Below are 25,834 nucleotides of genomic sequence, written 5' to 3' on the forward strand. Positions count from 1 at the left end.
GTTTACTCACTGACAGTATAGTATTGTTTTGTTTGTTGATGTGTATATATCATAAATGATCTCATACTATATGCATTGGTCTGCAGCTTGCTTTTTTTTTTAATTCAGTGGTGTGTCTTGGAGAGCTGTCCGTGTTATTACATAAAGATCCAGCTCATTGTACTTTTTCCTTGTTTTAATGTTTTTATTAAAATACAGCTAACATACAATATTATATCAGTTTCAGGTGTATACCATAGTTATTCAACATTTATGTACCTAAAGAAGTGATGACCATAAGTCCAGCAACCATCTGATACCATACAACACTATTACAGTATGATTGACTACATTCCCTATGCTGTACATTACATCAGGTGTACAGCATAGTGGTTAGACATTTATATAATTTGAGAAGTGATCCCCCTGACTACTCTAGTACCCACCTGGCACTATACATAGTCATTACAATATTATTGATTATATTCCCTATGCTTTACTTTACATTCCCATGACTATTTTGTAACTCTCAATTTGTATTTCTTAATCCCTTTGCCTTTTCACCCTGCCCCAAACCCCCTCCCATCTATCACCCCAATAGATCTAGTATTCATCTGACTACATACAGTTATTACAATAATATTGACTATATTCCTCATGCTATACCCTACATCCCCATGACTACTGTGTAACAACCAATTTGCACTTCTTAATCCCTTCCCCTTTTCTCACCCACCCCCAGTCCTCCTGCCTTCTGACAACCATCAAAAAGTTCTCTGTATGTATGAATTTGTTTCTATTTTATTTATTTTGTTCTTTAGATTCCACCTATCAGTGAAATCATAAGACATTTGTCTTTCACTGTCTGACTTACTAAATACCGCGTTTCCCCGAAAATAAGACCTAGCTGGACCATCAGCTCTAATCCGTCTTTTGGAGCAAAATTAAAATAAGACCTGGTATTATATTATACCCGATATTATACCCGGTCTTATATAAGATCTGGTCTTATATTAAAATAAGACCAGGTCTTATATTAATTTTTGCTCCAAAAGACGCATTAGAGCTGATGGTCCGGCTAGGTCTTATTTTTGGGGAAACACGGTAGCACAATACCCTCTACGTCCATCCATGTTCTCGTAGATGGGAAGATTTCATTCTTTTTAATGGTTGAGTATTATTCCACTGTATATATATACCACCTCTTCTTTATCCATTCATCCATTCAGGGAAACCCAGGTGGCCTTCATATCTCTGCTATTGTAAATTATGCTGCAATGAAAGTATGGGTAAATACATCCCCTCAAAGTAGCATTTGGGGTTTCTTCGGATAAATACCCAAAAGTGGGATTACTAGGCCCTTCTTTGTCTCTTGTTACAGCCTTTGTTTTAAAGTCATTGTTTGGTATAATTATTGTTACCCCAGCTTTTTTTTTTTCCTTTCCATTTTCATGAAATAACTTTTTCCATCCCTTTACTTTCAGTCTGTGTGTGTGTTTTGATCTGAAGTGAGTCTGTTGTAGGCAGTATATGTATGGGTCTTGTTTTCTTATCCATTCAGCCACCCTATATCTTTTGATTGCAACATTTAATCTATTTACGTTTAAAGTAATTGTTCAGAGATATGAAGTTATTGCCATTTTATTATTCATTTTTTTTTCATCTTAAATAAGGCCCTCTAAGATTCCTTGTAATACTGGTTTGGTGGTAATGAACTCCTTTAGCTTTTTCTTGTCTGGGAAGCTCTATCTGTCCTTCGATTCTAAATGATAGCTTTGCTGGATAGAGTAATCGGCTGTAGATCATTGCTTTTCATCACTTTGAATATTTCCTGCCAATCCCTTTTGGCCTGCAAAGTTTCTGTTGAGAAAAAAGCTGACAGTCTCATGGGGGTTCCCCTGTAGGTAACTAACTGCTTTTCTCTTGCTACTTTTAAGATTGTCTCTTTGTCTTTAACCTTTGGCATTTTAATTATGTTTCTTGGTTCCGGCCTCTTTGGGTTCATCTTGTTTAAGACTCTGCACTTCCTGGGCTTGGATATCCATTTTCTTCTCCAGGTTAGGGATTTTTCCATCATTAGTTCTTCAAATGGGTTCTTGATCTCTTACTCCCTCTCTTCTCCTTCTATTACCTCTATGATGGCGAATGTTGGTATGTATGATGTTGTCCCAGAGGCCCCTTAAATTGTCCTCATTTTTTTGGATTCTTTTTTCTTGTTGCTGTTCTGATTGTGTGTTTTCTGCTACCTTCTAAATCACTGATTTGGTCTTCTGCATCATCTAACCTACTGTTGATTCCCTGTAATATATTCTTCATTTCAGTTATTGTATTCTTTATTTCTGACTGGTTCTTTTTTGTTTCCTATCTGTTTGTTGAAGTTCTCCCTGAGATCACTGACCATCCTTATAACCAGTGTTTGGAACTCTGTGTCTGGTAGATTGCTTGTCTCCATTTTGTTCAGTTCTGTTTCTGGAGGTTTGTTCTGTTCTTTTATTTGGGACATGTTTCTTTGTCTCCCCATGTTGGCTGTTTCCTTGTGTTTGTTTCTATGTATTAGGTAGGGCTGCTATGTCTCCCAGTCTCAGTAGAGTGGCCTTATATAGTAGGTGTGCTGTGGGGCCTAGTGGTGCATTCTGCCTGGTCACCAGAACCAGGTGCTCCAGGTGTGTTATTTGTGTGCGTTGTGTGTGTCCTCCTGTTATAACTGAGCCTTTGTTAGTGTTTGGAAGGGAATGACCCTTGGGTGCATTGGTTCTGAGGACTGGCCATTACTACAGTGAAGGAGCTATTGTGGAGGGGCAGATCATATGGAATAGGATTTGCTTTAGCAGGGCTCTGGTGTCTACCCAGTCTGCTCTTTGAGTCTATTGTCTTTGGAGGTGGCATGTGGTGCTCCAGCTGTGTCCGAAGCTGGCCAGCCCCAGGGCCACTGGGGAGGGATCTGCTGCAGGCCAAGATCAACCACAGCGTGTGCCCTGCCCAGGGTCACGTGGCATGAGCCACAAAGCAACCCACAGATGGCTGCCACCTGTGCTGTGCTTGGAGGTGCCTTGAGAGGCCAAGTCATGAACCAAGGCTGGTTGCCAGTAGTGCCGAGCTTAGGACTGCTCAGCCAGAGGTATGGGACACACTAAAGCCAGATACAGCTTGTTTGGGTTTTGTGAACTTTTGAGACTTTAGGATAGCCTGCAACATGATCCATGGCAGGCAGTTTGTACAAAAAAGCCACTTGAGGCTGCTTGGGTGTGTCCAAAAACTGGGTGGGATGGGGTCTCAAAATCACCAGGGTGAAGTGAATGAAGGGCGTTAGCCAGGTTGATGGAGACTCAGATATGGCAGCTGCCTGTGTCTGCACACCAGGAAGGGGGAGAGCTCAACAGAACCAGTGGCTTCCTCCAGCTCCTCCGTCTGTGAGAAGGCTGCCCCTCTAGCCCTCATTCTGTGACCAGATAATTCATTTCCTTCCCATGCTTCTTTCGTTTTTGGAGCTGCTGCCTCAGCACTGGCGCTCAGAGCATGTGAGTTCATCAGTGAGTAAATCTGTGCATGCACCCTCCAAGAGGAGCTCCTAGGAATGCAGCCACCCTCCATTTCACTCATCCACAATCTCTGCTGTTTTTCACAACCAGAAGTTATGGGGACTTCTGTACCTGGCACTGGAACCCTGGGCTGGGGAGCTTGGTGTGGCACTGGGGCCCTCACTCCTCTAGGGGGGACCTCTGCATCTGAGATATCCCTCCCGATTTTTAATGGTCACACAAAGGTGTGGGACCGGCCTGTTCCGTGTCTCTGCCCCTCCTACCAGTCTCGAGGTGGCTTCTTCTGTATATCCTTAGTTGTAGGGCTTTGGTTCAGCAAGACTGCAGGCAATTCTCAATGATGGTTTTGTAATTTAGTTGTAATTTTGATGGGGTTGTAAGAGAAGGTAAGCACAGCATTTACTTATTCCACCATCTTGACTGAAAAATCTGTATTTTTTTCTTAATTCCTAATTTTGTCAGTTTCCTTTTCTAAGATGGATGTATCAGGTGATGACATTCTATGGTGTTTTACCCCTTTATTATTCTTAATGTGCCATTACGGGCTATTATCATGATAACCTGCTGAGAAAAGCTTTGGTTTTATTGAGTAACCACCCCATATTTTGGACTCTTGAACATGCTATGATTAGAGGCTTTAAAAACCACATTATATTTTTGCCACCATTAGCATCAATGACTGCTAACAAAGGGACCAAGTACTGAGTGGCAAATTAACTTTAGAAGACTTGTGAGCTGACTGAGTTTAAGCCGAGATAGGGTTCCCACCCTTGCACTAGGTAATGAGATCTGTTTTATTGGTTCTCAGACTTTGGTGGACATAAGAATTGCCTGGAGAGCTTTAAAATAATGTAGATGCATGGACCTCAGCCCTGGAGATTGTGATTAGTAGGTCGAGGCATCTGCATTTTAAGACCTATACAAGTTGGTCCTTTTGCCTACCTGGTATTTTCGAAAGGGTCTTACACTAGAGGTCTAGGTATCACCTTTAGTACTAACTATGGCAGTGAGCTGCTTCGTTGATCTTTTTGTTATCTCGATGTTCTCAACTGTTAGAAGAAGAATAATCCTTGCTTTGGTAGCCTCCCAGGTTATTGTGACAATAAGATGACACATGTAAAATACTTTTTGAAATAAAAAGTTGCAAAGTTTTACAAAAGTATTTAAAAAGTATAAATTTCCTCTTACCTGACACTATAGTATGGACCCTGGTAACACTAAGTGATTGCTTGCTCCTCAGTTCTCAAGCGTTATGGTTCAGATATGTAAAAACCTGTCTTTAAGAGATTTGGCTCAGATTTAATGTTTTTATTTTCCATATTTTCTTTACAACCTCTATTACCTGCATCAGTCTTTCTGTGACATTGGATTTGTGAAGTTTTCTATTCTAAAAAGAAACTGGGATCTTGATAAGTTAAAATGCTGTGCTAATTATGTTCATTTTTGCCATTGATTTGTATGAAGTTTCAATAGTGAAAAGAACACAGCTAAATCATGAAGCTGAAAGTGCTGTGTCATATGGGAGATTTTTGATCTGTCAAGATAGCTTGTTTGTCTGTTGTCATGCTTTTACTCTAATCTAGGACAATTTGGGTCAGCTGTTTTCTAAAATAGTCATAGGTTCCATTTACTAACATACTTTTATCATTGTGTATAATCTGAGCATTGATACTACGTATGATTCTTGGCATTGTGTATAACAGCTAATAGAGTTCAATGCTTTAGTCATTTTTTTCTGCTGTTTCAACACTTTATGATCATTGTTACAAACAGTATGAGGTATGTTTTGACACTGTGAATTTGTACAATGCAGGAAATTGTTTTAAAAAATCGTCACATCTTCTCCACCACCAAATAACCATTGAGCAAGAAAATATTCTTCTTATATGTTTATCATTATTGCCAAGCACAGAGGTTTAATTTTTCCAGGAAGGTAACCAATTAACCTTACCTTTACTTTAAAGTGTGTGATTCTGTAATGCTTAGTTTAATTTATGTTTGCTTTAGTGACATTTAAAAATTTTTAGACTCTTAGAGATATTTAAGTTTGCGAGTCCATAAGACTAAAATAAGGGTCTGTTTTCTTTCAAGTAAAAGTTGTGGATGGAGTGAAATATCAGAAAGTGTTTGACGATGTTGTTTTCACCACAGTTTATTTTCAATGATTGCTGTGATGGCTGGTTTTAAATTGTTAGGTAATCTCAAAGGATGATGAGCTAGGCACATGTAAGACTGAAAAAAAGGTTCGTTTTCTTTCAGGTGAAGGTTGTGGATGAACGGAGGTATCGGAAAGTGTTTGAAGATATTGTACGCATCATGGACAGAATGGAAAATGACTTCCTTCCTTCCTTAGAACTCAGCAGGAGGGAGGTGAGCAAAAATACATGGCTGCCCCATCTACTGCCCATCATGGTTAGCAAAGGGGAAACCATGTTACTTAGAGAAGGCAACACGGCAAAGTGGTGAAGACCATATATGCTGAAGTCAGACTGCCTCCATTCCAATCCCAGCACTGCCATTTAGTATATGTATGGCCACAGGCAAGTATCTTACCCTGTCAGAGCCAAAGTTTCCTTTTCTGGATGAAGGGATGGTTGTGAGGATTACACGAGTTAATATGTGTGAAGCTCTTAAAACAGCAAGTGGCACAAAGTAAGCAATCAGATTTTAGCCACTCTTATTTAATATTTCAGAGTTGCTAGCTAATTCATATCTCAAGAACCAGGACTTGGTCATGGGATGAATGCCCTGACCCAAGGTTGGGTTATCCTCTTAAGATTCCAGGAAAAATCAGTATAGCTTGGAGAAGTAGCAAGAGCTGCCTAACTCCTCCCCTGCTTGTATGAGTATAAAATTTTTGAGAGGGGATGGTGTATAGCTGGCTCAGTTGGCAAGTGGATATAGCAGTTGCACACCTGGTTAATAATTACTTTATTCTTTATTCATATTTTCTATGGAATAATCCAACTGACTTACTTCCCCTACTAGTGATGCATGTTTGTGTCTGTCTGTTATTCACCAGTTTGTGTTTGAGAATGTGAAGTTTCGGCAACTACAAAAGGAGAAGTTCCAGATCAGCAACAATGGACAGGTTCCCTGCCATTTTTCTTTCATCCCTAAACTTAATGACAGCCAATACTGCAAGCCATGGCTTCGGGCTGAACCTTTTGAGGGCTGCTTGGAGCCAAGTGAGTTTTCCCTTTACCATTGTCTCTGCTTCAGATGTACCATCTCCTCATGACTCCCACATCCCCTCCCTTTGTTTAACTTCTTGTTTTCTAACCACACGTCTCTTACCTTCACTGTCGTTATATTGGGGATATCTCTTTTGTGTGTCCAATCTCTCTTTCGTCACTTGGTGATATTTTAGAAGACACTTTTTCTGTTGGTTTCACCCTCATTTTGCTTTTCCACTGGAAATTTCTGTTACCACGTGTCATCTCTTACATTTCAGATGAAACAGTGGACATTTCTCTTGATGTGTATGTCAGCAAAGACTCTGTAACCATCCTGAACTCAGGGGAAGATAAAATTGAAGATATTCTTGTCCTTCACCTGGATCGAGGCAAAGATTACTTCTTGACCATCAGTGGAAATTACCTCCCAAGTTGTTTTGGTACATCCTTAGAGGCTTTGTGCCGAATGAAAAGACCAATCCGAGAAGTTCCTGTTACCAAACTCATAGACTTGGTAAGAAACGGCCTAAGACATGAACCTCTGTTGGATATAATTTTCACAATAGTTAAGTGATGTCTTCATTATCTCTGTGCTTTCTCTTTTGTTGGGGGGTGGGGGTGGGAGGACTGTCAAGTGATAAATAAGAATAAGAATGTCACTTACTCTAGCATTACTTTCATTGTGTTAAGCCTAAAAGAAAAAAGAGAGAGTAACCTGTAATTGGCTCTTCTCAGGAATATAATAGATAATACTAAATTCACTGAATTAGATTAAAAGTTCCCTTCTCAAAGATATAATGTGTCATACTTCCAAGTCACTTTTGTGTAAATTAGCAGGTATGTAAAGTATAGTAAGTGAGAGAGGCAGTATTATGCTCATTACACACCTGAGAAAACTGAGGCACAGACACAATAACTTGCCTAAAATTAGTGACAGATCTATCACCCAGATTTTCTGACTCCAAGTCTACTACGGCTCACTATATCATATCTAATCTAGGTCAAACTTGGCTGCTTATTGCAGCCCAGACCTATACATGAAACTCAGAGTACTTGCCTCAGAACACCTGTCCTTATGTAAGTACAGGTCCCTCCTCCCACTCACCTCTGGCAACAGAATCAGAATCTCAGGATGTGAGGACTATTTATCTGCATATACCAGCATTCCAGATGATTATAATGTGCATGGAAGTTTGATACAAGTTTAATGTGACTCATTTAAGAAAGGAAAGGAGGATTTCCCTTCCCTGTCACCAAGCTGTAATATCAGTGTCCTTATGGAGGAAATGCTTATATTATCTTCAGTGACATAAATTGATTTTAGTAGCAAGTTCAACCTATTAAGTTTTCTTCTAAATGAAAGTATTGTTGGATTTGTGTGCAGACCTCTTTGGGCTATAAAAGTACCATGTTTCCCCGAAAATAAGACCTAGCTGGACAATCAGCTCTAATGCATCTTTTGGAGCAAAAATTAATATAAGACCTGGTCTTATTTTACTATAAGATCGGGTATAATATAATATAATAATATAATATAATTCCAGGTCTTATATTATTTTTTGTTCTAAAAGATGCATCAGAGCTGATTGGCTAGGTCTTATTTTGGGGAAAACATGGTATGTTCTTGGTCTTTTACCAAAGAAATTTAGGTGACGTGACAACCATACATTATTATTACCATTAGAATTCACTGGATCCATTTGCCCTAGCCAAAGTCGGTGATTGTATCATCTACCAGGAAGGGCTGGACCAGCAGGCAGGCTGCTGGCTTGTCTGAGTGTGATCTGTTCTGTTTCTATGGAATTGTTTTAGCTATGACTCAGCAGATTAAAACACTTGAGTCCAGTCCCAGCATTCTTTCTTGGAATTATACCTGTTTCCCTATAGCCTTCATGACTGAATGTATTACACCTCTGTTTGAGACCATTTTCTTCAGAAATTCATATCCTGACAGTCTATTATTTTTCATAGTTGTTTTTTCTTCTTCTACCACCGTATTCCTGTCTTTCAAATTTAATATTTAATCTTTTAGAATATATTCTAAATGAAATTGTGTCTCTTTTTTCATACCTCCTTTTCTCCATCCCAAACACCATTTCCCAGCTTTATTTTTCCCAACTTTTTATCATGAAAATGGCAAATGTGCAGAAAAATTGAAAGAACAGTAAAATAAACATCCACATGCCTTACATACCTATGTAGAGATATATTTCTTGCTGTACCATTTTAAATTAAGTGATGATATGTCACTTTCTCCAGTGAATACTTTTGCCTGCCTCTCTTAAGAAAAAGGAAAACTTCTCTGTAAGCACAGCACCATTATTACGCCTAAGAAAACTAGCCAGTCCATTTCCAGATTGCTCCAGTTGTCCCAAGAATTTATTTGGTAGCTTTCTGAAAGCCAAAATCCAATCTGGATTCATACAGTACATTTGGTGAGGTCTCTGCAGTCTCTTTTAGAGTAGAACAGTTCTCCCTTCTTTTTTCTTTAATGGCATTGAATTTTTAAGTCTAGTACAGTTGTCCAGTCACGAATCCACCATTTCTTAAATTTCTTTAATTATTTCTTCTTGGTAATTTTTGAAACTTATCCCTTTAAACTCCCTCCTCCCACCTTAGTTCCTGTAAACTGGAATCTAGCTTTAATTTTGGTCAGAGTTGGCAAAAGCATTATAATACCCTTTACAGTAATTGTCCCATGTCAAACTGACTGGAAGGAGGCTCAACCAGTATGAAATTTTTAAATTTTATTTAAAATATTATCAGGTAATTTAACCATGTTTGACCATTGTGGGGACAGAGTCCCAGAGAGCAGTTTCCAGGCTCTCAGCCTCACGTGTGGGGAGGTGCTGGCTCTGGTAGTGAATGACCATCAATTGTGATTGGTTGGCCATCAGCTGTAACCAGTGAGCCAATTGGCTACTGATGTAACTGCAGGGCTGCGTTGATTGGTTGGTTGGTTGGCAGGCAGATAAGTGAATGGCGGACTGCAGATCATGTGGCTACTACTGCGTGTGTCTCGCCTGGCGGCCAGAGAGAATATAGTGGTATGACTCCCCTACCTATGGCTCCGTGGGTGTTCCTTTTTGGCCCCACCATATCCTGCGTTCTTATGTGGGGAGTGGGACCAGAGGCCCCGTAGGCCGCCCCACATGACAACCATGAATAGGAAGTAGCCAAAATCTTTAGTGCAGTTAATGGTTCTGTAGGAAGCCCTGTCCTTTTTGTGTACAAATGATTCAAGATTTTTAAAAATTTAACCTGATCATTTTTTGTTACAAAATTGCTGAATTCTTATTAAATTGTATGTGTGTGGTCATCATTTATTCTTTTAAAGCTTTTATTTTTTTAGGATTTAGGGTTCTGATTCTTTTTATAGTGTGTTGCATTTCTGTGTTACTAAATTCCTGTATCTCATCAATGAGGAAATTATCTACATTAATGTGGGGCAGTAAACAAAAATTGTAGCATTATCTGTACCCCATTTGTAATTCCTTCGCACTCTGTTTTGAATTGATTTTGTGCTTCTGAAATGCTTTCTTAGGTTTGTTTATTCATCTTTGTTCTAAGACCCAAGATGATATTTTAAATTCCATGAGACAATGCTATTAATAATGGTACCTGTTGTCCTCTTTGTATAATTTACTCTAAATTTTTAGTGAAACCAGAAATGAGTTCAATGCCTGTGCTGACTCTCCATATTCTGTTTCAGAAAAATTCTTGTAACACACCCTCTTCTCACCAAATATAGAATTAAGTAGCTGGCATAAGTACTTTTTATTCTTCCTGCTCTTCTCAGTGACAGTGACTTTGCCAATCCTGCAATAATTGGGATTACCCCAAGTGGCAAACAGAGGAGAATCTGTTTGTGATTATCTTTATTCTTTTTCAGAAGTAAGATAGAGTTTTTTTGTTTATTAACTAGCATATTAAGTAGCATCTAATCATCAATATTTATTCAATACACATTGTATACGAAGTATTATGGAGTTTATGTGGGTTCTATAATTTCATGGTGATGAAAGTTTACTTGTATGTACAATATGGCTAAATTCTAAGTCAAGGTTAATATTGTTTGGTTAGAGATAATCTAAACATTAACCACCTTTACTGGCTAATAATGTCCAATGTGTTTGGTAAGTCGATATTTTGGAAAGTCATTTAGAATGAGAGTTATGGAACTTGTAATTGTATTAACAATAGATTCCTTTCCTGTGCTGTTTACTTAAGCCCTAATGCTATAAAAGCTTATTGGTTGACCAGCTAATCTCTGTAAAAATCAATCTTAGAATCAGTCTGTTTTGGCTTTAATGAATATTTCATGCATGTCTTATTAACATAACTAGAAATAAGTTCAGCACATAAGAATAAAATGGACTAGGAAAGTGTTTTGGGGTTCATCATAGAAGTATTGTGTCAAGTCCAAGTATTTAAGAAGCATGTATTAATATATTAGGTGAGCAGGCTCTTCCAGATATAAGAGACATCATGAATAAAGGTTAGAAGGTGAAAGGAAAAAGAATGTTTGAAAAATTATAAGATTTCCATGGGAAGAGTGGAGAATAAGAATAAGAGTATGTGGAGTTGGCTAGGTAGGGTGGGGGCAGGGGATAGAGTCTCGAAGTGTACAGATGAGTTTATGCTGGAGCCAGAGAACATCTAGAACCATCATAAGGCTTTGATGAGTGGTATGAACCTTTAAGTTGACACATTTGAAGGAATATTCCAGCATTGACTAATGGAGAGGAGAGCAGATTTGAATGCTCCAGATCTGGTTAAAGGTTTGGCTTGTGAAGGTTTGGCTTATAAATGCAGAGATGAGAAAAGTTGAGGGATGGGAGGACAACCTGTATTTGCTTGGGGACATGTCTATTAGGAAAATGATATCAAAAATTTGAAATAACAAAAATAACAACTTGGTGGTTATTTCATCCCTGGTGATTTCTCTACTAGGTGTTTCCTTTGTCTTACTGATCTAACCTCCTTTTTTTTCATTTTATTAAATTTCTTGGAGTGACATTGGTTAGTAAAATTGTATAAGTTTCAACCTGTTAGCTGTATGGTTTGTGTTTCTTCTCTTTATATTTCACATGAAGTAATCCTTTCTAGAACTTTAGCATTCAGTGTTTGGCTTTTTATTTTTAAATTTGAACGTACCTCTAAATGATTATTTTTACATTATTTTAGCTACATTTACTACTGGGAAAATTCCTCTAAGGGTGAATTTTGAGGTGAAAAATGATTTGCAGTACATTTGTTGTGTGCCAATGTTGCCCCACTGGGGAAATCCTGAACTAGGTTCCCTTTTTTAATGTTATCAACGTGTCTGTAGTCTTTTGCAAAGAGTGGGCTGGTCAGTTGAACTAAGTAATTAGCAATAACTGTAGGACTGTCTTAGGAGTATGCTGTTTATTAGTGGGGACTAAGCCTAGTGTTGAAATAACTAATTTATATCTATTTTATGTTTGTAGCCAGGGAAAGAAACTCTCAGTGTAAATCTGCTACCCCTCTACCAGTATCTAATCAAAATCCTTTTGATTGATTATTCTTTCAGAGTTTTCTCTTATATCCATTAATTTTTTTAAAAAAATATTTTCCCATTTTCAGTTAAGGTGCTTACTCTCTCCTGCTTGACCTATCTTGATAGCCTTTTAACAATTCCTTTTGCGTCTGTATCCCTACCCTCTTCAGGGCTGTCAGATTGATCAGGTTTGGGGCCTGTCACTTCCTTGCTTAAACATAGTCAGTAGCTCCCCCATGACTGCCGAATGCAATCCAAATTGCTTTACCTGTCATTCACGGTCCCGCACAGTCTAACTTCAACATACTTTTTCATATTTATTTCCTACTTTTTCTCAGTATCCCCCCATGCTCCCACAAACCCGAAGACTAACTGCTCCCTGACCTCACCTTATGATTTGCCATCTCTGCACCTTTGTTTATTTCTGTCTCTTCTATTTGTAATGCCTCTGCCACATTGCTAACTTTTAAAATCCTATCAATCTTTTAAGGGCTAGTTAGGTCCCATATCTGTTGGGAAAAGTCCCCTGACAGCCCCAGGTGAAAGCCATCTCTCCTTCCTTTGAACACTGTTTTGTTTGTTTGTTGTTTTAATCATTTATTGAGAACTCATGTGAATTATAACAATATCAGGCTATAAATTCTGGGACTCCTCACCCCAACTCAGTTGTAAACCCAAGTCAGGGACCATGTCTTTCTCCTCTGCAGCTGCATTCTCATCCTCCCCACCACCCAAAGACATTAGTACAGTACCTTGCAGAGATAGTGGTCACTGCTCAAAGAAAACTGCTTTGAGGAACTGGTTTGACAGGTTAGTATGTAAAAACTCTGCCTAGTTTTACTCATCATATCATGTGGCATGTAATCCTGGGAGAGAAAATTGAGTTTGTCAGACAGGCAGATTCTCTATTTGTTACTTAGTCCTAAATTTTAAAAAAGGTGGTGTTCCAAAATTGTGTTAGATGTTTGGCACTCAGAATTAATTCTGACATTAGAAAGTATTGTAATTATAATACTATAAATACTATATACTTTATAAAGCACTATTACTCTGATTATTTTTATTTCATCTTATATGTGGTATTTAAACATCCAGGTAAACCCAGAAAGAAATGTTTAATTCATAATGTATCTAATAATACTAACAACCGACCCACCATATGTCACAATTGTTTGCGGGAAATGCACTCAGCATTACCACTCAGAATGCCAGGGAACACATACCCCCCCCCCCACTCCCTCATTCCCCATCATATCTCTGAGAGCAAGATCAGATTTCTCTTTTTACTATCAGACCTGAAACCTGTGATTTATCCTCAAGTTCTTGGTGACCCTTGGCGGGATTGGGAGAATTCCAGTTGGGAGTTGCTGGGGAGGTGTGAGGAGCTTTGAGAGATCCAGCCGCTGCTGGCCTAGTGCCCCACCAGCTCTGGGTTTAGGCTGCTTTCCTGTCCCTGTGAGGTAAATATTGTTATCCCTATTTTAGAGATGAAGAAACTAAGGCTTTGCAAAGTTTAGTAACTTGCTTGAGGTCTGTACAAAATTAATAAGAGGCAGAACAGAGATTTGTACCCAGGACTGTCAAACACCAATACCTGTTGTCTTTCTACTTACTATGCTGCATTGTATTTGGGGTTTCTCACTATCTTCAGCCTGTTATGGAGTGGAATACATTCTCACAGCTTTTCCCTGCCTCTTTGTCCAGGAAGCAGTCAGATTGTCTTTTTTGAGTTGTCTAAGGGAGCATAGTGGTAATGTCTGTGGAGTCATAACTGAGTTGTAATACTGATTCTGCCACTCACTACCTAATAGTGTGACCTTGGGCAAATAATGTAACCCCTCAGAGCCTCAGTTTCCTAATCTGTAAAATGGGAACAATATCTACTTTGCATATGTGTGCAGACTAAATGACATTGTGTAGGAGCATTTTGCACAGTTCCCAATACATGGTGGAAGCTCCCTAAGTGGTGGCATTATTGTTACTGTTGTTGTTATTGGACTGTAGTAATAGCACAAAAGACAGAGATGATTAAAAAGCTTTTCAATTCAGTGCTTCTTCGCTCTCCTCTGCTTTTCTTTTTTCTGTTATACCCTGTAGGGTAATACAGTTGGGATAAAGATGGATGTTCTGGCCTACAAAGATCTGAAATGCAAGTAATTTACATTTCAGAGGGACCTCCATAGTTGGGGATTCTATGAGCCTTTGAGGATGGGAGTGGGTATGGGGAGATAGAAAGGAGTGTAACTAGCTAGGGTGAGCAGAATGGCAGTTGAAAGAAGAGAAGCTTACCATCTCCTTCTGAATGGCCATCGTCGGACTCACAACCAAATTCTTCCAGTGAAGTGGCATTAGGGTGAAGCGAGAAGCCACACAGTGCAGCAGCAGGACCTGCCTCCAAGCAGCACGTGTAAAGGAAATGTCAGAGGGTATTTGGCCAGATCAGCTGGCAGCTGCCAAAGGGCACAGTAGTCTAGGACTGTACATGTATGCTTCTTGAGTGATAGCCTCAGTAAACTGCACAAAAATTTAATATGCATAATAGGGAACTTTGCATAAGAGAATGTGTTCCATTTTTGACAATCATTTATTTGAAGAATTTAAAACTGATTAAAGTATATGTATCTAGTAAGCTAGTGAGTGCTAATAATGCTGATCTATTTCTAATTCTGTAAATTAATTCTAATCATTTTCTATCTGTCAATGACTTTCTTTTCCTGCTCTGCTCTCAGGAAGAAGACAGCTTCCTAGAAAAGGTAATATAATCTATTGGTGGTTATGTGTTTCCCTGTGCTTAATTAACACTTAACCGTGGTCCCTGGAATATGTCCCTAGGTTTTCCCATATTAAATTCCTCTGACTTTGTGAAAATCCCCCAAAGTCCTGCCAGTGGTCTTTTAGTGTGTCTAAAATTTAGGAAAGATACTTACTGTTCTGGTCAAGTCATTGAGACCTAGGACCTTAAAGCAATAGGACTCAGGGTTCCAGACTTATGTTTTTGAAATGAAAAATAACTAAAGAGCTGCCTGATGCATCTGAAAGCTCATGAGATGGAGGAGGGTACTGCTTGGGTGTTCTCCATTTCCAATGATTGTAAAACCAGAAGTGGATTTCTGTTGCACTAAGAATGATTTGGGGTTAGTGATCATAGAAAGAATACCCAGATATGGTCAAGAAATACAGCATAGAATGGAATCATAGAACTGAACGAGCTCATAAGGGTTACCTGGTCCAGCTCTTTGCCTTTAGACAGGGTAAGGTGTTTTCTCTATTCTAATTGATGAGACATCCAAGGCCCAGCAAGATTGTAAAATTCACTAGAGTCATACTGCTCCTGACATCAGCGGTGTGGGGTGGAAGGGACTAGAACCCAGCTCTCCTGCCTAGTAAAGGAATCTAGTCAGGCGCTCCTGCGGCTTTCCACTTCTTTGAGCTGGAGAGTGCCTGGCTTCACATAGCACTATCAAGTAGAGAAACATGGGCTTGAAAAACATTTTTAAACACTTTCACACAGTTTCTAATGTGACCTCCTCATTTGGTGGAGTTAAGGCATTCTGATGGTGAGGATGGTGTACTGTTTTAGTGCTTTAGTTATTAGCACTAAGGTTACAATGAGTGGGCTTATCAGGCACCAAATGTGTCTTGTTGAAAGAAGACAATGTCTGGTTTTCCCTTTGAAAATTAGAGTTCAGTATAATTTGTGGATTTTTAAAAAAGTATTGTTTCTTTGCATGATCTTTCTGTAGACTTCAGAGACACAAGTATGACATTTTGTATTATCACATATGAATTTGAAAATGGATAGTGGATGGTGTATATAACCTAGTGACATTTTATTAACCTTTGTAAACCACTAAGGATTGTGACGGCTCTGCTTCACAGCCATTTCTTGTTAATAGCAGGCCATGTTCTGTCTTTTCATCTTGGACAGTGCCTTGTGTTGCCTTAATGCCTTAGTATGGGGAAAAAAACAATTGGATGTCAGATTTTTTAAAAGTACATGAATCAGTGCTGAATAATTTATATATGGTAAGTGTGGAGGCATCTGCTAAAGATGCTGTACGTGTGTTGCCTTTGGTCCAGAGGGTGAGCAGAGTGCATTATGGACAGTGTTTTGGCTCAGATATCATGTGGATACCTGGATTTAATACTCGCAACTGGAAAGAAATTAGTGGATGAGCCACTGATAGAAGTCCTGGCAGTTCTAGGGAACATGAATAGCAAGTGATAGAAGCCTAGGGAAAGAAAGAAAGGAGGCAAAATAAATGTGAAGAAAATAGATTTTAAGTGGTAACCAGCTGCCATGCTCCCTTCTCTTCTTTCTCATTCCCTTAGAAAGACACAGTGGCTTTAAGGGGTCACCAGTGCTTATTGAAGAACATAATGTTAAGAACAGCCCTCAGCTCTGCTTTAGTGTATACAATCTCTGGAAGTAGTAAAATGCTTCTTTTATTTTCCTTAGAGAAACATGGCTGGGGGTTGTGGATGGAATTTACGGAATTTCCTAAAGTTGAACATACATAATATATGACCGTAAGCTGGAAGTGGAGGAGGGGGAAGATGCAAAACATTGGTCACTGTTTTCTCCACTAGGATATTTTTGAAGGCTGCCTTCACAGGCCTTTTAACCTATTTCACACATATTCTTGATATAATTTGACTATACATAGGTAACTAAGTTTATTCCACCACCATTTTCAAGTTTAGATTTAGTTATCTATGTCACTTCTGGGTTTTTCACTTAGATTCTTTCAGGAGAATCTAACAAAAAGTAGAAAGATAGGTGGAAGGAGTCAAAACCTCAAGAAATCTTTGCTGAGCTATTAATATGAAGAATAACTTCTACACTCAGACCCTAGACTTTTCATAGTATTTCTAGCTCTTAGGATGCTGTATTCATTTTACTATTTTTGGATCTTAAGGCTTACGAATTTTAGTGCCTTAAAATTAGACCTTTCATCAAGCCTAAAATAGTTCATACCTGTAGGTCTAATGTGGAGAATTGTACATTAAAAGTCAACAAAAACCTAAGTAGATGTTGCTCTCTCAGAGTACTATATTGACAATTGTAATTTAATAATCCACAAATCTCCAGTGGTATGTGAACTTTACCATGATTGTATTGCTCATTCTCAGTGCCACCCTTGAAAGGATTTACAACACACAATGCATCCATGTGATAAACACAATAAACCAAAATGAAATGCTTAACAATTAAGTGAAGCATCTAGAGATCTTTGAACTGTGGGAATCACTATCAGGTGCTTTCTGACCAGGTCTGTCCCCAGTGAGGAAAATCTTGAGACGTGAAGGTCAAATTGTACCCATATAAAGCAGAATTTGAAGGAGATTACATTACAGACAATTTTTATTGAGATCCCTTTGATTCTCATCCTTTTTCTTATCTCTTAGGAGAAATCCCTTCTGCAAATGGTTCCCTTGGATGAAAGTGCCAGTGAGAGACCCCTTCAGGTCCCCAAGGAGATCTGGCTTCTGGTAGATCACTTATTCAGATATGCCTGTCACCAGGTAAGTGAGAGTGGGCCTGCCCTGCAACTTTGGAAGCTGTATGAGTCCAGTGGGAAATGCTAATCCCTGATATCAGTATAGCGCTTTTAACCTTCCCAAGCTACCTCCACAGAGCAGCACTGTCAGATCGCCTGGGAAGATGGAGGTATCTTTATTTACAGATATCAGAGCTGAAACATGCAAACTAAGTGATTTACCTAAGACCACGACATAAGCATAGTGGCAGAGGTGGGGCCCAAACCAAGTATGCCTGTCTCCTGCCTACACATACCTTCCTCTAGACTGCTGTGTACCTGAGACTATTATGCCTGCTTTAGCTGTCACATAGGCATTGCAGATTGTAAAGTTCAAAGCAAACTTCAAGCCCATTTCTTTAATTTGGTCCTCATTTTTCTTTAAAATCCTAATATATTAGCCACCCCTAGCCCATTCCCCACAAAAGGAGAAATTTCTTGGGACCAAATTGAAAGGGCAGTGTTGTCTTACCTACAAAAGAATAATAGAACTTGAAAGCAAGGTTTGATGTGGACATGCCATTTACTCTTTTTTTTTAATTAGTTTCAGGTGTACAAAGCAACTTAATAGACATTTACACCCTCCCCCAAAGTGATAATGCCCTCCCCCAAGCTACTACCCTTCTGACATCTTATATAACTGTTACAATACCATTGACTGTCTTCCTTATGCTATCTATACTCCATATCCCGTGACTGTGTATGTGTGTGTGTGTGTATGTACATACATAAAATTATAGTTGACATTCAATATTATTCTATTTTAGCTTCAGTTGTACAGTGCATTGGTCAGGCATCTATACAGTCTATGAAGTGATCCCCCTGATAAGTCTAGTACCCGTCTGGCACCCTACATAATTTTTACAATATTGTTGATTATATTCCCCATAGTGTATTTCATATCCCCATGACTATATTGTGTCTACTCATTTTCTCTTTCTAATCCCTTCACCTTCTCTCCCGTCCCATTCCCCCTCCCATTTAGCAGCCAACAGGTTTTTTTCTGTCTCTGAGTCTATTTCTGTTTTGTTTATTCATTTATTCTGTTCTTTAGATTCCATATATAAGTGAGATCATGTGATATTTGTCTTTCTCCATCTGACTTATTTCACTTAGCATAATATTCTTAATGTCCATCCATGTTGTTGGAACTGGTAAGATTTCATTCTTTTTTATAGCCGACTAATACTCCATTGTATAAATGTACCATGGTTTGTTTATCCAATCGTCTATCAATGGGCATTTCAGTTGTTTCCATAACTTGGTTATTGTGAAGAGTGCCGCAATAAACATAGGGGTGCATATAGTTTTTCGAATTAGTGTTTTGGATTTCTTTGGATAGATACTCAGGAGTGGAATTGCTGGGTCATAAGGTAGTTCCATTTTCAATTTTTTGAGGTACTTCCATACTGTTTTCCATAGTGGCTGCACCAATCTGCAATCCCACCAACACTGCACGAGGGTTCCCTTTTCTCCACATCCTCACCAGCATTTGTTGTTTGTTGATTAATTGATGATTGCCATTCTGACAGGAGTGAGGTCATACCTCACTGTGGGAGGTATCACGCTACCTGACATCAAATCATACTATAAGGCTATATAATAATCAAAACAGCATGGTATTTGGTATAAAAACAGACGCATAGATCAGTGGAATAGAATAGAGAGACCAGAAATAAATCCATGCCTATATGGTCATTTATAACAATGGAAGCAAGAATTTACACTGGGGTAAAGACCATCTATTTAATAAATGGTGCTGGGAAAACTGGAGAGATACATGCAAAAAAATGAAACTAGACTACCTTCTTATGCCATATACAAGAATAAATTCAAAATGTATTAAAGACTTAAATGTAAGGCCCGAAACCATAAAACTCCTAGAAGAAAATATTGGAAGTAAATTTGCAAACATTACCCTTAATAATATTTTTACTGATATATCTCCTTGGGCAAGGGAAGCAAAAGAAAAAACATGTGGAACTACATCAAACTAAAAAGTTTTTTTTTTGTTTGTTTTATTTTTATTGGGGAATATTGGGGAACAGTGCATTTTTCCAGGGCCCATCAGTCGTTGTCCTTCCATCTAGTTGTGTGGGGTGCAGCTCAGCTCCAAATCCAGTTGCCGTTGTCAATCTTAGTTGCAGGGGGTGCAGCCCACCATCCCATGTGGGAATTGAACTGGCAACCTTGTTGTTAAGATCTTGCACTCTAACCAACTGAGCCATCCAGCCGCCCCACCAGCAGCTCAGTGGCAGCTCGTTGTCTTCAATCTAGTTGTGGAGGGCACAGCTCATTGGCCCATGTGGGAATCGAACCAGCAACTCCATTTTTAAGAGCTCGTGCTCTAACCAACTGAGCCATCCAGCCGCCTCTAAAAAGTTTTTTCACAGCAAAGGAAACCATCAATAAAACAAAAGGCATCCTACCAAGTGGGAGAAGATATTTGCCAATGATACATCTGATAAGGGGTAATATCCAAAATTTATAAAAACCTCATACAACTCAATACCAAAAAAAACAAACAACACTATTGAAAAATGGGCAGAGGATATGAAGAGACATTTCTCTAAAGAGGACATACAGATGGCCAACAGACATATGAAAAAATGCTCAACATTATTAATTATTAATTATTAGAGAAATGCAAATAAAAACCACAATGAGCTACCATGCCATTTACTCTTGCCCTAGCATTCTGTAGTATACGTCTTTCCCAGTATCTGAAAGTGGAGCGTTCCTATGAAATGTTTTGTAAGCCAAAATGGTGTAAAGCAAAGAAGCATTTATCATTAATTGATATGAAAAACTGTTTGAGTGTTCCCAGACCCAAAAAATAACCTAACAAATAATACTGAATAACATATAAAACCTAAAGGAACATTTTAAAATATAGTAAAATCCAGAATGCACAAAATAAGTGGAAATGCTCACAACACAGTTCAAACCTATGGCGGCTTGATGCTGAGATGCTGAGTGTGGTTCCCAGGGAAGGAGCTTGGCAGGGTCATTCATACTGCTTGGCATGTATGCTGCTTGTAGAACAGCTCGCTGCAAAATGAACACTGAATGCTATTTCAGCTTTTCACCTTTTTTCATATAAGCGAAAACATCTTCAGATTTCTTTTGGTTAGTGAAAATAGGTACTAACGTAGGTCTTTCATAAAAGCTAAGTATCATAAAACATGAACTTTAAAGAAGTGGGAGACACCTGTGTCAGTGTTTGAATGTGGTTCTACTGTTTGACCTCTGCCTTCTACCTGTCAATAGGCTAGAAGTGCGAACACCTGGTCTCCCTATCTAGCCATCAAGTACAGGCTAAAACCTTTGAAGATTATTTTATGGTTTGAAAAAAATTTTCACACGGATTATAGAGATGATAAAAAGAGGCACCATTGTCACACCTCCTTTCCTAAATCATGATATGTATACCACCCTTCCCTTTACTTCCTGCTGCTCTCCTGATCCCTGGGTGGTCTTCAGAACCTTAGGACTTTTAACTTGCCCATTCCATTCCTTGTGACTTTTCTGGTAGGAGGACCTGTTCCAAACTCCTGGAATGCAGGAGGAGTTACAGCAGATCATAGATTGTCTGGATACCAGCATTCCCGAGATAATCCGTATCCTTTTCGGCAAAGGCTTAAGAAACTGAATGAATACTTGGCCAAGCTCTTCCACCTACATTTCATTTTTGTGCTTCCATCTTTTTCTTCATAACTATCTTTTATTATAAGATAATCATTGACTAGCTATTTCTCAGTTTCTTTTGGGAACTTTTGACCTCTCTCTCTCTTATTGAAAGGAATCAAGGAGTGAGTAACAACAACTTTTAATAAGCATGAAACCTAGGACCCGCAGTACTGGTACTGTTCTGCTTCAGGCGATTGATCACTCCTGCCACCACATATCCTGTCACTAGGACAGGGCAGAGGATGGGAAACATCAGTGACTAGTTTCCAGGACAGATTCAGTGTGGACTGTCATTCTGCAGGCTATATTCCTCTGACTCTCAAGTTGGGCCAAACCTCCCAAGGGTCTGATCAATTCTGTGACAACTTAGCTGCAATGTACCTGGAGCAATAAAATACCAAACCTGATTATGGTCAATGTGCCCTGAATAAGAAAAAGAAAATAGTCACTGAGGGAGCTTGAGGAGGGAAGCAAATCAGGTGTCTGTGCACCCTTTTTCCTGGAGCTCCTTTCCCTTGACTTAAGTCCATCCAGCTGGCAGTAATCACTCTGTGGCTGAAGCACTGCTCATTTTCCTGGAAGCCCTGCCAGAGCCTGTCATCTGTTATGAGCTGTATCAGCGATGCCTGGACTCTGCTCAGGATCCCCGGGTCTGTCGACAGGTGAGTTTTATTACTCTAAGAATGTTTTGGGGGCAGGTTCCCCCATAGAGAAGTCATCGATTTTACAAAGCCAGGTGGGCAGCCAGCTATGTGGTAGGATGGGTCTGGATCTGTTTTTCATGGCAGGACACCAGCATTGAGAGTTGGGACCCTTGAATTTTAGGTTGTGTTTTTAACTATTATATTTGGCACCCTCTTCCAGTTGGCCTATGGAGTAGGGTAGATACCTTTACTCTGGGGTAAGATTGCTGAAGCTGATCACACATGGGATTCTGACTGACATTATTTGTGAGCCTTTCTTCTTTCTTTCGTCTTCGTATTACAATAACTGAGAATACCTCCAAATCAGGCTAGGGAGTATCAGGAGGAGCTCCCATCATGCTAAATGAAATGGCAGAGAAAATCATTCAGCTTCACAGATGCCGTGGGTACTTGGCATTTTCCCATCATAGGGAGATGGGAAGAGACCAGATTAACACTGACCTGCTTGTGAGGTGGGCTGTGCATGTGAACATGTGATGATGGTATGGCCTGGTCATTGAGTCGAGAGGGGACAAACAGTACGACCATTCTGACTTGCAAGTTATCATTTGGCAGTTACTGTGTTGGTCATGAGTAAATCAATGAGGGTTGGGACAGATAAATGGGGTTCTGTAAGGGTTGGATTATAAACTACTTTTATGGAAGCTGTAACCTGTTCTTACTCCCTTCTTCCACCTATTCTCACTGCCTACCCCCTTTTTAAAAAATAGGTGATTTCCCAGCTTCCAAGATGCCATAGAAATGTCTTCCGTTACTTGATGTCATTCCTTCGAGAGCTCTTAAAATCCTCCGAATACAACAATGTCAGCGCCAACATGATCGGTAAGAGTAGCTCATAAGAATGTCCACAGGGGGTGTTGGTCGAGATAGTCTGTGTACAGTATAAACAATGTATTTTGTCTTTAATGTCCAGGCACAGGACAGTCACTTCCTCCCCCCACTGCCCTCATCTCCTGGTTCCCCACTCTAATCCCTGAAGCTTTGCTTAGATTGTGTCTGACAAGGGGTTTTCCTCCTTTTCTTTCTCTCGTCCTCTAGCTACTCTCTTCACAAGTCTTCTCCTAAGGCCTCCACCCAACCTGATGGCAAGACAGACTCCAAGTGACCGTCAGCGTGCTATCCAATTCCTTCTGGGTTTCCTGCTTGAGAGCGATGAAGACTAATAAGCCTTTTTCTCTTAACTACTCTCTGAGAGTCTAGAGGTGGAAGATCTCCGGCACCAAGTATTTTAGAATGATTTGCAAAGTCATGCCACAGGAAGGGTCTATTGCAGAATTTTAAGGCTGTTGGTATGAAAAAGTTGTTTCTAAAGCAAAGGAAGAGAGTTTCCTAATCCCTCCCTTACCATATCCTACACAGCAAAATTCTTTTAGACTTATATTACCAAGCCAAAGTTTCCATATTTTGGTGTTTTTGTGTTCTCTATAAGGCAAGAGATCTGTATTTACACTCCTTTACCTGGGGATGTGTTTGTTGCCTCCTGCCTAGCTGTCATGATTGTCCTTAGTACCCTAGGCCTAGATTCTGAGATGTTCCCGTTCTAGGCCTACAAGCACTACTTGCTGTAGCTCAGACTTGTGTGTGGTCCTTCCTCTCAAGCACTTTTGCCCCCTTCCCTGTATCACCCTTTTGCACTCACTTCACTACTACTATCACATTAAAGGAGATCTAGGTGAGGCTAGTGACTCCTTGGGTGTCCCCAACAGTGAATTAACTGTCTACATATGGTTGTACATGCATTTGTGCATTTTTACTACAGTGGTGTTTGTATGTCTCTGTAACATTGGCCTTTTCATGGATCTGCGCCGTATTGTCTTGTCTCAGACTACATTTAGTAGCAGAACTTTAGGGACTATTTGAGATGACATCCCACTGATGTGATAGAATCACAGAGTGGAAGTGTTTTGAGTATTTCAGGAGTGAGAATATTCATGTTTGATGGGTCCTGCTTCCTACCATCCCTTTCTCTTATTCAAATTTTACCCAAGAGCTAATCTTGGGTGTCTATGGGAGCCATCCCCCGCTTAAAAATCCACCTCTGGAGCAACACTTACACCAGTCAAAAAGCAAGTCTGCACCTCAAGCAGGCCTTTCTAGAGATACTTACTGTTCCTTCCCCCAGCAAGAGTACTGAAGATGGCCTTGGAACCTCCGCTCCAGTATCCTAAAGCACGAGGGGCAGACATCACCCCCTCTCTCATCAAAGTAGACTGGGATCAACATCCAGTTCCCTTTGGCTCCCAGGCACTTTTTCTAGTGCTTGTGAGAAAGACTGTGCAGTGGGCCCAGCCAAGCACCTTTCTCTCCCACCTGAGACAACCCTCTGAGCTTTTCATTTACTCGAGCTCTGTGGGGCAACCTTTAAAAAAAATTTAATTTATGTTGGTTGGCAAACCAGCCACCAGCCACTGACTGCAAAACTGCCTGGTGCAATTGGCTTCCTCCTGGTTTTCTTTCATTAAAACCACCCTGAGTCAACTCATTTTTGCCTGTTACCATTAATCCAAGGAGCCTAACAGACAGGCACTGTGTCCAGTGTTGGGCATCAACTCCTGACTTTTCTAGTGCATCAAAGGAGGGAGCCAAGAGAAACACTGCAGCTGAATGGTTCTCCAGTTTCCCTGTCTCTTATAAGTTGAGTTCTTTGGGGGAAGAAAAGGTATATATCCTGTGATAAACTGATTAAACTCTTTCCTGACTGGGAGTTTTGGAACTAGGAGTCAAGTTATTGGTGCCAAATAGCTGCAGATCTGATAGGTTAGGGCACTGTGTGTTGACTTAGTCAATGGAAGATGATGAGCAGAACACTTGTCTCCCTCAGGCCAGAAAGTGATCACCAGAGAGGCAGATTATAGAAGCTGGGGCAATGTTACCACACAAAGACAGGGCGATGCCTATCCTGGGCACGTTTTCTAGTATGTTGCCAACCTGGGACCTTTGGGTGATTAAGGATGTGGTTAGTGGGGGCTCTGTGCAGCATCCTAGCTCCTTCTTCACAAGACACATGCACTATTTTGGTTTACTGCCTCAACCTTTTGTCAGCTCTGGTCCTGGGATGTACACAGGGTTGAGGGTTTTAGACAATCTTTAGGTAGGGGAGACAAGAAATAGAGCAGACATAAGAGAGATGCCTCCCTACTGTGCCTCCTCCAGCACCCCAACTTCTAATTTCTAAGTACCTCTAATGTACTACTCCATAGCATTTCTGAAGTAGGGGCTTCAGACCCAGCTGGTAGAGAAGGATTCTGCATCTACAGTTTTAGGGAAGAAACAGTTCAAACTCATGTGATACTGCATTAGTCTCCCTTTCACTGTTTTCTGATTCTTATTCTGTAGTTGTTTGTTATAGTTCCCCAAAATGTCTTGGTCACTAAGCAAAGCTGCTAGTGGGATCCTGTATTTTGTGTCATCTTTTTTATTATAATTTATTGCAAATTTTTCTGAATAAATATATGTTGTGTGAAAAATCAAAGTGTGATCTTGATGAGGAAGAACTGAGGAGGGAGGCTTATGTCCCTGAGTCCCCCTTGACTGCTGAAGTCCCCACAGCTATGCCTGCACTGTCATTTCTTGTCTTACAGGGAAACATCAGAAATCACCAATATATTTGCCCTTGGAGAGGAGTAACAGCCACGTATTTTCAGAGGCTAATAAAGAAGTCACTGTTTCTGAAAGCCAGCCAAGG

General features: G+C 39.8%; 1 protein-coding gene across 5 annotated transcripts in view; it reads left to right on the top strand.

Moving 5' to 3' along the window:
* OCRL (OCRL inositol polyphosphate-5-phosphatase) overlaps window positions 1–25,616 on the top strand; it is a 65,075-nt gene extending 39,459 nt beyond the window's left edge. For 4 of the 5 annotated variants that reach the window (XM_074323274.1, XM_074323275.1, XM_019732289.2 and 1 more), the window contains exons 16-24: window positions 5,778–5,888; window positions 6,541–6,706; window positions 6,973–7,208; window positions 14,945–14,968; window positions 17,625–17,741; window positions 21,291–21,375; window positions 21,980–22,107; window positions 22,860–22,971; window positions 23,188–25,616. In XM_074323274.1, coding sequence (XP_074179375.1) covers window positions 5,778–5,888; window positions 6,541–6,706; window positions 6,973–7,208; window positions 14,945–14,968; window positions 17,625–17,741; window positions 21,291–21,375; window positions 21,980–22,107; window positions 22,860–22,971; window positions 23,188–23,312 — 1,104 coding nt within the window. In that variant the 3' untranslated portion in view covers window positions 23,313–25,616. The remainder of the gene's footprint in view (window positions 1–5,777; window positions 5,889–6,540; window positions 6,707–6,972; window positions 7,209–14,944; window positions 14,969–17,624; window positions 17,742–21,290; window positions 21,376–21,979; window positions 22,108–22,859; window positions 22,972–23,187) is intronic. The other variant, XM_074323276.1, reaches the window with a different exon arrangement.
* The last annotated feature ends 218 nt before the right edge of the window (window positions 25,617–25,834 follow it).

The sequence above is a fragment of the Rhinolophus sinicus genome, chromosome X, assembly GCF_036562045.2.
Source record: "Rhinolophus sinicus isolate RSC01 chromosome X, ASM3656204v1, whole genome shotgun sequence".
Classification (NCBI taxonomy): Eukaryota; Metazoa; Chordata; class Mammalia; order Chiroptera; family Rhinolophidae; genus Rhinolophus; species Rhinolophus sinicus.